At 38.4% G+C, this 13,260-nt stretch overlaps 1 protein-coding gene across 1 annotated transcript in view; it reads right to left on the bottom strand.

Moving 5' to 3' along the window:
- Window positions 1-13,260, bottom strand: part of CEP85L (centrosomal protein 85 like) — a 102,318-nt gene that overhangs the window by 17,477 nt on the left and 71,581 nt on the right. Inside the window, exon 4 of the mRNA XM_062488757.1 lies at window positions 5,503-5,624. Within this exon, the coding sequence (XP_062344741.1) occupies window positions 5,503-5,624 (122 nt within the window). The remainder of the gene's footprint in view (window positions 1-5,502; window positions 5,625-13,260) is intronic.

Raw genomic sequence — 13,260 nt, forward strand, 5'->3', positions numbered from 1 at the left:
CCTAAAAACAATGTGAATACGTTTTCCGGAATTCAGAAGATAATGCCAAAGAACACTAACATCAGCAAAACTCATGAGAAAAGATTTCAAATTTCCTATGCAATAAAGTCTCCTTTTTTTGCGAAAATGTTCTAACATCAGCAAAACTCATGAGAAAAGATTTCAAATTTCCTATGCAATAAAGTCTCCTTTTTTTGCGAAAATGTTCTAAGTGAACCTTTCTTCCAGTCAGAGCAGAGTTTACCATGAAGGGAAGATGGAAACTCTCTTTGGGAGTCAAGACATGATTTCTGATCTGGATGGATTGCTTTTTCATGGTATTTTTGAATGACTTTTCTGAATCACATAAAGTTTGAAATGCTTGCCTGACCCACAGGACTTGAGCTAGTGCTGAAGCAAGGCAGGCAAGAGCACCGGCATCACTTTTGAGTGCTTTCTCAACAGCCTTGGGCTACTTAATCAAGAGAGCGAGGAATGAGGGGGACACAGACACAAACGTCACTTCGGAGAGAAGACTGCACTCTCCTTCCCACGTTGGAAGCTCTTCAACTTCTTCAGTCTCCTGACAGGACAAATACAGAACAACTCTTGCACCTCCTCCTGCAGCTCTCTGCCAAATACTAGAATTTCCTAAAAATATTTAAATCTATGGAATACAAAATGGTTTAGCACCAGTTCCGTAGAGAAGTGCCTGGGATTGCAGCTGACTAAACTCCCCAATGCTGTACCACAAAAAGCAAACACTATACAACCATGGCCAGTGAAAGAAGTGTTCAGCCTGAGGGAGGCCTCAAGGGCCAGTTTGGACACTCCAGGGAAGATCTGCTCACCAGCTGGAGAGATCTCAAAGAATAACGAAAACTACTTGATTACTAGAAAACATTACCTAGGAGGGAAGACTAAGTCATATTAAGAAAAATTTTCTAATGTATGAGGTAATCAATCACCAAACTGCCCAATCCAGAAAGGCTGTAGAATACCTGGCATTGCAGATACCAATAGTGTAAGCATCTAGTGACAGCACCACTTCTTGCTTTCCCTAGGGCCTGGCAGTCAGGTTAAATAGGTCCCTTCTAGCCCTACATCCTTTCATCATTGCCAAGATTTAAGTTATTAGATGAAAACTAATTTCATCAATGTTACTAGCATTCACGACTGACAAAGTGACCTTTTAAAACAGCTAAAATAATTACTCTTTAACAAAACCTTCTGCAGCAGCTCAAGAAATACAAAGTCACATCCACAAGTTACCTGGGTGGCTGTTGATATTGGAAAAAGATAAATGCATCTTTTTCACACTTTTATTGGAAGCAAAGCACACTTTTATTACACAGGAAAGCATTCTGAGGAGGTTCCTTGCAGCCCCACTCCCTGCACAGGACTCCCTGTTATACACACATGCACTCACCACATGGGCGGTATAAAGTTTCAGGTTCCTCAAAAATGGCATCAAATCATCACTCAAGTGGATATGCTGATGCTGCAGATTTTAACAAGCCAATCAAAATTAAAATAACTACGGTTTTATACTAGCATTAAAATGAGCACTATCAGAGCACATAGATTTTGATGTCATCTGCTGAAGTCAAGACAATTTGATACAAGGCAAAGTCTTGTCTCAGTGAAAACATCTAATCCTAATTCAGATATGGATTTAAAGATTAATGATTTAGCAACTGTTTTAAGAATGTACATGTTGTTATGTGCTGAGGGATAACAGCTCTTCACTAAAAATGTACATCCAAATCTACCCTTCCTTAAAAAGCTGTTCAAATGCTCTTATGCTGTCTGCAATAGAACACTGCATGCACAGTGTTATTCTCAGCAGCTTGTGTCATATGTCCAGATATTTGGCATTTATTCACATACCTGCTAGATGCAGCCCCTGCCACACAAACTCTGCCAGGACCACACTAGAGACATCTACAGTGGCAGGTCAGCTTCAGGAGACACTCAGCATTGCACCAATCAATAATTTCAGTGGTGTTACAGTACTGAACAGAGGAGCAACATGAAGAATTAAAATGTGATGCTGTAATTTTCTAAACCAATATGAACACTGTTGGCTCCCTCTGGTGCTAAATATAATGCAGTGTTACATACTAAGCTGCCAAGGCAATGATATAATCCAATTACTTCGTATAGCAGGTGACAGTAATAAGTGCTACAGCAGCAGATTTCCTCTTACAGACTAAATCCTTAAGTCCTCATTCACGGCCTGTACTAACAGTTTTTATGAGGAGAAAACATGAGATGCCTTTAAGAAGTGCCACACACAGAGCAGGCTTGCTTCCTTACATCACGTTTTCACTTTCTGAAAGCACAGTCTTCCCCTCATTTTCTTAACAGTAGACTTAAAAAACATTTCAGGTTTCTATTTATTAAATTAGCAGTAACTCCTAGAATAGTTTTAAAAAGTAAACCAAAACCTCTTTTAAATCCACTCATTTATGCTGTGTACTACTTAAGCAAATGCTGAACAGACGACACAAAATACATCAATTTAATTTATCTATTATTAAATCTCCTGTTCAACTCAGCATACAGATCAAAATCAAGGTACTTGTTCTATTCTCAGGCTCAAGTGGCTGTTTGGGATTTTAAAAACTTAAAAATGTTTGCATTTCTAGTGACAAACCAAAGTATCCAAACATCATGAGTCACACTGTTAAGCCTTACTCCTTGAATTGTTTTTGCAACTGTTGGAAACTTACTTGCAACTATTCCTATCTGGTAGATTTCCAATGCAAAACAAGGATATTTAATAATCAAATCTGGAAGGCCTGAATTTTTTTTTCCTTTTTATCTTTGTGTGGAAAGAAGGGAAGCAGGCAGCATGTTTCACTTTTCTTCTTCTGCCCTTCCTCCCTTTTTTAACAAGATAAAGTTACAACAGCCTAAAGATACTACCTGTACAGAGCATCCATTTCCTACTTATCAACAGATTTAATCACCACTATGCAGAACGAGGCGTGTGATGTTAATCACCTCCACCTCCTTGATAAGTGGGACACCAGTACAATTCCCAACAAAAGACTGTTTAACCTTAAAAAAACAAGGTTGACTCTGTGGGTGAAAGGGAGGCTCGAAAAAGGCAAGAGGGAGGTGTTCCTGGTGTGCCTCTTTTCATCCAGCTGTTCCTTGTACTTGCCAGCAGCAAACAGCTGGGTCTGGAGCACTGTGCCAGCTGTTGTCCTGCTCCTCTGGCTACCAGGCAGCAGGAGGTTAACCCATCTCTCCTGAGCTTCTGTACCCTCAACCACTGGTCTGTAAATTCAGCATGCAACTTAAGGAGACTACATCTTGTAAAACTCCATGAAAACCACATGAACAAAGAGCCCTCTCAGCAAATACCTACTACCTAACCTCTGTCAACAAATTACTTTCTTCTCCATTTCCCCAAAGCATAAATTCTGTAATTTAACTATCACCATGTTGAATTAACTACACATTAGCAAACTTACATGTTTTTAAAATTTTAGGTCATTATTCCCAAAGAAATTAAAACTCTGAAAAGAAGTTTAAATTAAGCTCAGGAAGAACAAGAGCTGGAATACTTAGGTTTACTCTCAAACACCATTCTGAAGCTCAGTGCAAGAAGGCCTTGTGTTCCCATGTGGTAAATATAGGTAATACCACATTTTCACTTAATGCTGCTTTGTGCCTTGAAGAAAGGTAGTTTTCACATTTAAGCCTTAGTTCTATTTCAAGGTTTTTGCACAGCAGATATGTACCATTTTCTTCATGAGTGAAACCAAAAGTATTTTTATTTATCACAGAAAGCACTACCTCTTCTTAAAAAAATACAAATTAAACAATCTATTGTAAAAACTTTGTAAATATGCAACATCAATTTGCACTAATCTTACAAATACAAATCCATTGATGTTTCTATTTCATTTTAAAATACCTTTTCAGGCAAATATTTTGCTCAAATGGAAATTCAATATTCCAAGAAGAGTGTGTTCTGTGATTTACTGTTACACTGCATTATTACAAATTACAACACCAAGTATCTACTTGTATATATAACATCACTAAGTGGTCTGTTCCATTTCAATAGCTTCCAAAATGTATTTTTTCCTTTTCAGCTGAATGAAATTAGCTAAACTGACTTGTGGTGAGAAATCCTGAAAGAACTGTATACATTATCATTAAGTCACAAAAAAGAAATTACTTGTGCAAAAAAAGAAGCAGCATACCATCACTGGGTATGAAGAAATAGCTTTTCTTCCTCCACATGGACACTATCAGGTAACATTAGCAGGCAGCCAGGTTACAAACAGTCATTTCAGAAACTTCTCCCTTGACTGTAAACACACTTTGAGCATCAGAAGAGCAACACCAACTACATTTTTAGCTGCCAGTGTTTAACAAGCCTTCATGCAGAGTGCACAGGATGGTAAACCCAGCAGAGGCACTGAAGACCACCCCAGCCATCATGAGCAATGTACTCACAAAAACCCTTGACAGCTTGGGCCCCAGGAGGTGGGCTGCAGGTTTGCTACTGCAGCATTACTACTGATATAGCAAGCCTGGAAAAAACACTAATTTAGATGGCCTTTGAGCAGCTGATCAAAAGGCTCTGACAGAGGAGATGTAAACAACAGCTAAAGATGTTTCCCTTTTAACTTCTGACCCCCTTGGGAGATCACCACCTCCGCAGGAGAGCTAGCAGAGTGGGATGGTGAGCCCATGCCTCAGATCCCAACTGAGTGCCATCTTTGCTGCAGCAGCACATTAACATCCTACATCAAATTGGGGAACCTGATGCCAACTTCCATGGCTGAAATGCCACCACAGGTACTGGACAGAGTGCTAAGGGACAGAAACACCTTCAACCACTGCAATAGCATAATTGCCCAAGCATAATCCTCCTGGTACAAGAAACTTAACAGCAGTGAGCTGCTATTTAAGGCCCATTCAGATTAATAGCAATTTTAATAAGAACTTATGTATTTATTGACATAAAGATTCTGGATTTAGTATTTTTTTATCTGAACAGTCTGTATGAGGATTTCAATAGGATTTTATTGCTGAATAATACTACAAAGGCCAATTTCTCAAAGCTTTATCAACTGGCTTCAAATATATTGCATTTCTGTACATGTGATGGAAAAGAAAAGCAGCACAATGCAGCTGACCAATTTTCATCTTTCAAGTCACTTCAAAGAACTTACAGGCAGAAAAACATCCTATACAAACCTGTAGCCTGGTAAGAAGCTAAGAGAGGAACCTGACAGTAGAAGCGGCTGTTAGGCTTACTGGTCCTTTTCCACTCCAGAGGTATTAAACCTCCTAAATACACTTCCAACTTTGTGTAAGACTTCAGGAAATCTGCCAGTTTTCTCTCCTAGCAGGATTAGCTCCAATGTATTTGTGCATATATGCTGGCTGGACTGAAACCTAAGAACTTTACTGAGTAAATAGCTTTTCTGAAAGCCAGCTTTTACACTGTAGCTTTTACTTAGTGGAATCTCATTAATGCAGCTGAGTACTTACCTATCAATCACAAACTCCTTCTGTCTTAGCAGCCCTTCTTTGATTTTCATTAGAGATTCCCAGTTGCTGGAGTCCTGATAGCTGGTAGCTGGATAATTTGAACGAGATGTTCCAGGTGAAACCTGCAAAAAATAATTATAGGATTAGCCCCTAACAGTGAAAGTAAATAATGTCCTACATATTATGGCATTCACAAAGTGGTTTGCTCTTACAGGAATCTAAGCACAGTTCTGCAGTTTTAATTCAGATTTGCTTTTTATAAAACAACTGCACTTATAAACAAGTTTTTGGAAACAAACTTCAGCCCAGTGTCACTGATTCTATCTTTTCTCTACTAAACAATTCACAGCTCTGAAAGCAGTTTGGAATGAAAAGCTCATTTAGAATTAACTACATCATCAAGAGGAAGACCACAAAATGTTCATATCCTGCTGCAATCCTTGTGGTGCTTCAAACAACAGGGCTTGGTAACTTCAGACCCTCTGGTAACAGCAGGTAACAGTTGCCACCACACCGTTCAACTCCCTCCTGTAATGTAGGTGTACAGAGAGAAACTTCCCTTGACTTGATGTGTGCACTTTAAAACATGGAACATAGGAATATAATTCTGGCTAAATTGTAAGAGAATAAAACTTTCACAAGCTACAGGTTTCAGGCTTTCTAATAATTCTCACAAAAGCCAAGCTTCATGTCTTGCAACAAACTGAGGGCAACAACTGAATTGAATATGAGCTAAAAACATCATGGTTTGGAAGAAAAGTAAAAAACTAACTGGGTGTTTAATCAAGAAAGCATTTATTACAAATTTATTACAAATATCTGCATCAGGAATTCACATAAGGGAAGGTTTAAACTAGAGCTTCTGAGATGAAACAGAGGGACCCCAGCATCAGCTGCCACGAAGTATCATTTAATCTTTCACTAGTTTTTTTAATCACTAAATCAAGTAGTCTTTTTATTATCTGAGAGGCATCTTGGACAATGCTGTCTTTCCATGTTTTCAAAAAAGAGCAGAAGGAAAAAAAGTGGAAACATGGTTATTTAAAAAAAAGAATAAAAAGGACTTCAGGCTATTTTTTCTTTATAGCTCCCACAGTGTTTTAAATTTCATCTGAAATTACAACAAACTGCATTAAGACCAAGATATATGATCAACAATTAAAGTAGGTTAAACAATTGCCAAGCACTCAAGAAACAACACATGTTTCTTGTCAAAGTTTTACTGTGAATTATAACACTAAATGAAAGAACTCATTGCTTAAACCCCAATACCATGAGGTAGTAGAATTTGGAGCCAATTCCTCACAACTATAAACTCCTCTGTAACTTAAAAAAATATTTATTCCCATTCAGTCTAGTTCAGATCAATCCCTAGCTTGCCCACTGATGTTTCTGCACATTTATTCTCCTTTAATTTATAACCTAAAACCAGATAAGATGACAAGACTTACCATTTCTAAAAATCTTTCAAGACTGCTACACACCCACCTCACCCCCCATTCCCCCAGGTCCAATTTATCTCCTTCAGTGAATTTTTCCTTTACTCAACAAACTGGATAGCTTCAATAGTAAGAAGAGTTATGGATGATTAAAAAAACAAACTAACAAAAACCAACCACAAAAACCATCAACAGTTCTACACATTAAATACTGCAGCCAATTAATGCAAATTAAAAACAAAATCTAAACTGGTAATACAATATTTTTGGTTTTTGTTTGGGCAGTGATCTAATAAAACTCAGGAAAGATACCTAGTCATGATTCTTCCTGTGAGTAACACATATGTAGAGTCTTTATGGCTTAAGGAATCTAAAGTTTATTTTGCCTAGGTTGCTCCATCCAGACTACACCACGTCAAAGTCATCTTTGGTGCTCACACATAGGATACCTTGGGATTGTCACATACTGTTCTGTATTAGTTATACATATGACTGGCTGAATTGAGAGGCACCAGCACAAATGTATTCCAGTGAAAGCCTCTCAGTCACCCATGCCATGTCATGCAGTATAAAGTGACAACATCAGGAACTATCACTGGACTCTGTGTTATGAGTTTTTTTTCCTTTGCTTTTCCCACTACAGTGCTGATGAATGCTTTCCTACATCCACCTGAACACCATTATACTACAGTCAAAAAAAAAAGAGAGAAACAGTCCTTATTGAAGCTGGGATTAGAGCTTGACTCTTCAGAGCCAGAATTTCTTTCTTTACTCAAAAGAAAACTCACAAGCATTTGACATGATGAATAGGAAATATATTATAAAGCCAAATAAATTTATTGAACGTGATGAATTTTCACTTTAAGAACGAACTATAAAAACGAAGAGATTAAACACAACACTTTAAATACAAACCTATCTTAAGTGAAGACATTCTGGAAACCACTGGTGGTTTCTCTAGGAGAATTCTTCAATGCAAACCCCTTATTTCAATCTAGCAACTCTGCAAACAATAATTCGCACTGAAGTCGGAAAAAAACCCTTCAAATTTGGTACAGTAAGTAATTACACAAGTAAATTAAATATTATAGATGCTGAAAAGCAATGCAATGAGTTTTGCAAAGTTAGGAACAGAGTAATATTTTGTGAATTATATGTAAACAATAGTGTGTTAGTTTGGGGTTTTTATTAAATCTAAAACATAAAGGACTCTGTAGATGATTAACTGAGATGCTTTAACTTTGGAATATACCAAATCCCATGGAGTATATATGTGCTGTATAAACATATGTAGCAACAACAAAAAATATATACTATTTTGTATTATAATTGTTTGCTTCAATTTTTCACTCTGAACAAATGAAAACAGAAACAAAAATGTTTGATTCTGATACCATGTTTCATCTTATTAAGAAAAAAAAAAGAATATACTAAAAATACTTCTTAGCACTTCCCCAAAATAACAAGACACTTCACTCATTTATGAGCACATGGTGTTGACTACTACAACAGCTTTCTAGCTGCTTTGAATTGTGTGGTAACACACAGGCACTCTGCTTACGTTTGAATATCTTGTCTCCTTAAGGATATCAAACCAAATAGTGAGACCAGATACACTTCCAGGAGTCATATTTAGAAAGCCATCCACAACTCCAAGCCCTTAACTTGAATCATCCACAACTACAAAACAAAATACCATCTGGAAAGACACAGCATTCTTTTCTATCTGTCCCACAAAATACGACTATTTTTGTCAGCTGGCACCTCTTCTGAGGGTATCAGCCTTGTCCTGAGAACATGTGTGCAGTTAGAATGGTATCCTTTGCACAGTGACATCCAAAGGTCCTCACTAGCTTGTTTTGTGACAAAGGCTTGGCAAACCCTCAAGGCACTGCTGAGGCAAAGTCAGCTGCTGGGGAAAAAAATAAAATAAGAAATCTTTGCTGTAGCTACTCTAGATGCAAATACTTAGTGCTGGAACAGACATTGCTGATTGATAGTTTCATGCTTATTATCTATGGAAAAATAATTTTTCTGAGGACAGAGTGTAACAATATTTAGGCAACTCAGATCAAATATGGCTGGGTTCTTAATTGTGCTAATTAAAATTATCTTCTCAAACATGCCCATAGTTTCTGCCTGAAGCAGATCAGTGTCTCAGCATGCAGAGTATCCCAGCATTCCATGTGTAACACAATGTACCATGTCAAATGGTGTCATTTACTACACCACAAAGTAAAGGTGAAGTCCAAAAATGTCAATATTTAATCTCAAAAAAAACCCCACAAAAACCCGCCAATGGATTTGAAAGAGTTTTTTCATGAAAGCTGCACCTTAAATAATTTAGTGCTGTTCATACTCAACTGTAAATTTTCACAGTCCATTACTAACAACTAGCAGAGAACCAGGAATTATGCCAGGTGAGTGATCCCTTCTGGACAGCTGCTTACACTGCCCTACACTATCATAAACTCCTGTCCATAGGGATCATTCTTCTCTTGCTGCATTTTACAGGTGTTGCTCAACAGAAAGAGAATTCCTTGCATCCACAGCTAATCCAAGGCAGAGAATCAATACAAACAATGTTAGCAGAAGCTAAGGATTCCTTTTTTGACTGACACTTGTGGAAACAAATACGGGTGACCCCTCAGGCTGTTCCTCAGGGACATAACAAGATAGATAACTTGGAGAAAGAGGTGGATGTGGCAGCAGCAAGCCCAAATGCACTCTCGTCACAGAGATGCCTCCTGCCTCTGGGTCACCTCTGATGGGGAAAGGTTTAAATCTGCACAGACAGAGCAGCAGCCACTGAGGAGTTCTGTAACTGCTCCCCATCCTGGGTAAAGAAAAAGGATTTACCCATCCCTTCTACCCCATACAGACTTCTTCCTAACATCAGGCTGAACCTTTCAGCTCAGAACAGCTCCCATAATTTAAACAATCCCAAAAGACCATTCATCCTTTAGCAGGTGAAACATGACAGGGATGGTGCCAGTTATGCAGGAAAAGCAATAGAAGGCTGCAACCATGGAATAAGGCCTGAATTTTAAGGAATGATTTATACAGAAAGGCTGTGCCCTGCAGAAATGCACTAGAAAAACAGCTACAAAGCTGAATCCTCCACAGGATTCTGTAACAGATTCTGAGCTGGGTAGAAAAAAGACTACAGACAAGAATTCCTAAACTGCAGTATCTGTATCTCACCACCACCTACCTACTGCTCTACTCTGTTCCATCTTTGCCTTTTAGGGAAGATAGTGATTCTGCTCAGCAGGATATAATCACTACAATTCTTGGCAAGCAACACCTAGACTGTATCACATTTTGCCTATGCTTTCACAAATTTCCAGTGGTCATGGGGGAAAGAACATCTAATCATGCCCTTGCACTTTTATTCCAGGCATGGTTCACGTAGTGATCTTTGGGGAATTTCTTTAATGTGGAAAACATCATTAAAATCAAAATTGAAACACCATCAAATGGTGAGGTACTCAGAAATACAGGTGTATTGTAGAGAGGTTAGCACTGCCAAAAGCAAAATAAAAATCAATAAGGCTTGGAAAAAAAAACCCAAACACATACTTTATACAGACACGCAGCCTGCAAAGTAGCTAATATAAAAGAGACCAAAACTAACAGGGAAAATACACTTGTCAGGAGTTGACGATTTAACCTGCCTGAAAATCAGCTTAATGCAAGTCAAGATTGCCTGTATATGGGATGCTGGGTTACAGAAAAAGGGGATGAGGGAAAGGATAAAGCAGTGACTGGAAACAGCTCTGGCGTAAACCCAGTTGCAAGAATATGCCTGGTAGAACAGTGCAAGGAACCAGAAAGTCACTGAAACAGTAAAACATGACCAAAGAAGAGAAACTTTCATGGCTAAAAAGCTTAAAAAGAGTGTTTTATGAAAAGAGACCTAAATATCACAAAGGCTGAAGAGACATGAAATTAGACAGCAAATACCTTGTTTCCTACATTGAGAGTAAACTAAGGTTGAGGGAATTAAAATTGAGACATGGAAATCTGGGATAAGAGTATCAGCAGAAAACAAATAAACAAAAACCAGCAAAGAATAACAAAAAACCCTTCAACCAGCTAAAGAGATGGAGAAAAGTAGCAGAAGTATATCACAAACAACTGAGAGAAGATACAAATTTTAAGATTTTAGAATCTGCACTGGATGAAGTTTAGCAATTAAAGGGCAAGCCAGTATTTACTTCATGACACATTAGGATTTCCTTTGAGTTAGGGTTAAATTATGCATTAATGTGACTAACAACACACTGACTACACTACACCAAGAGTAGAATAATCACAGTTAGGCACCAACCTCGTAGACAAAAATTCAAGAATAAAAATTAATTTTAAAAGGGATCACCTCAAAGATAGTCAGAGCTGAACTGCATGGATGCTACATCTGTTGTATGACTCTTTAAAGCTTTTCCAATAAAAAAATTTAAATTCTAATTCTATTTACAGACACCACCACTATCATCATAAACTTGGAGAAAGTAGAACGATTTCAAAATGGCAAAGAATAACCAGTAATAGCATTCACATGCCTCCTAAAGGCAGCACCCCCTCTAGTTATTACACTTTTACTAGCATATTTGTTCAAACTTCCTTCACAAATGAAATCCTCATTGCACACAGGGCAACATGTTTAATTCAGACCTCACAGGTTTGACTCTCATAAACCTGGGGGGAATCTGACAGTCCTGCAAGTTTCTGTTATTTGTATATTTACTGCTACCCCAACATTGTTTATACTGCAGCTGAGGCTTCAAAACTTCATCAAGGTCAGGTCTGATAATCACAACAAGGGAGGAAGACATGGTCCCTTTGCACAACAGTTTACAAATGAGTTAAGAGCAAAGCATAGCAAGTACATGGTTGCTGGGATACGACAAGAGATGGGAGAAAACAAAGGCTAAGGTCAGGTAGCTATTCACCATGGAAGAAAAAAAATTTAAATAAATAAAAAGCTGAGATTTTTTTTTTTTTACTAATGGCATAGTTACAGGGTTTTGATAGCAACCGCATGATCACTTAAATGTGGCATAAAGGTAGACTGCTATCAAAGGGAGGGGGGCCTGTTCTCCTGCCTCTTCTCACCACTTCAAACATTCATACCTTTCAGCTCCCCGCTGACAGCCCCAGTCCTACCCTCTTCCCTCCATCCCTCACACGTGAAGGTTATTTGCATCTCAGTCAGAGTCTTATCAGATTTATTGCACAAGGCCATGTGAGATCTAGCACTGACATACACTCTTAAGTGGGAAAGCAGTGTACAAGACAACACATTTTGCAGTGGCACAGCTTTGTGCTGGATTAGTATGAACATGGCCACAAGCTGAATTATCTCAACTCCAGGCACTGCCAAACCCTTCAAAAGTGTATAGACTGAGTATTTTCTAAGCTTCTGAAAAAAGCTCTATTATACAGTTGCTATGACATTGTTAAGTTACTGGCCAAGACCTGGTGTTTAGATAAGCAATCAGTTCAAGAAAAGGAACTTGCACAGGAAGATGGCATAACAGAATAAAACCAAAAGCCTCCTGAACTTTATTATTTTTCAAGATAGCCCTACCTGTGTTGGCTCTATGAATTACAATAGCACCCGCAGGACCAGCAGCACAGTCCTAGCCTACAGTCAGAGACTGCACGTGTAAGATCCTTATGCGTTCAGAATCTGCATTCAGCAGGGGATCCTGAATAAAGCAGAAATATAGCAGGGGATTTGTAAGGGTAGGGAACTGGAATTCTTGTCACTGCTTAACTGGCAAGATTTTATTCCCTCTAGCATCCCTGATAGTTCAGCGCAAAAGCCTCCAACAACAAAGGAGTTGTCCTCCTAGAAGGGGCTGCAGCCACTCAGCAGTCCTCCTCCCTGACTTTCGTGACCCTCTCATCTCTGTCCCTTAAGCTACTATGCTCCTGAAGGGTGAAAGCCGCACTCCCGGAGCTGCACACGGGATAATGATACACCCTCTTCTGCTTATCTTTCCCTGAACAACCACACTTCGCTTGCTTTTATGTCTTGTTATAATGTTCCTTCATACTCCATGCAACACCAATATTATTTTTGTCATAAATCCTTTCCATTTATATTCTGGCAAATGTTATGAACACAAAACACTTCTAGGTGCCACTTAATATGACGTTAAAAGCAACAGTGCCTGGAATTTTCCACTGATAACAACTGGGTCTTTCCTAAGTATAGAAGCACTTGTTTTATTAAGTGTTCATTTTATCTTCCCACTGCATTGAAATTCAAATGTTCTTTACTATAAAAAAATTTTAAACATCTGGAGAT

The sequence above is a fragment of the Cinclus cinclus genome, chromosome 3, assembly GCF_963662255.1.
Source record: "Cinclus cinclus chromosome 3, bCinCin1.1, whole genome shotgun sequence".
In the NCBI taxonomy this organism is placed as follows: domain Eukaryota; kingdom Metazoa; phylum Chordata; class Aves; order Passeriformes; family Cinclidae; genus Cinclus; species Cinclus cinclus.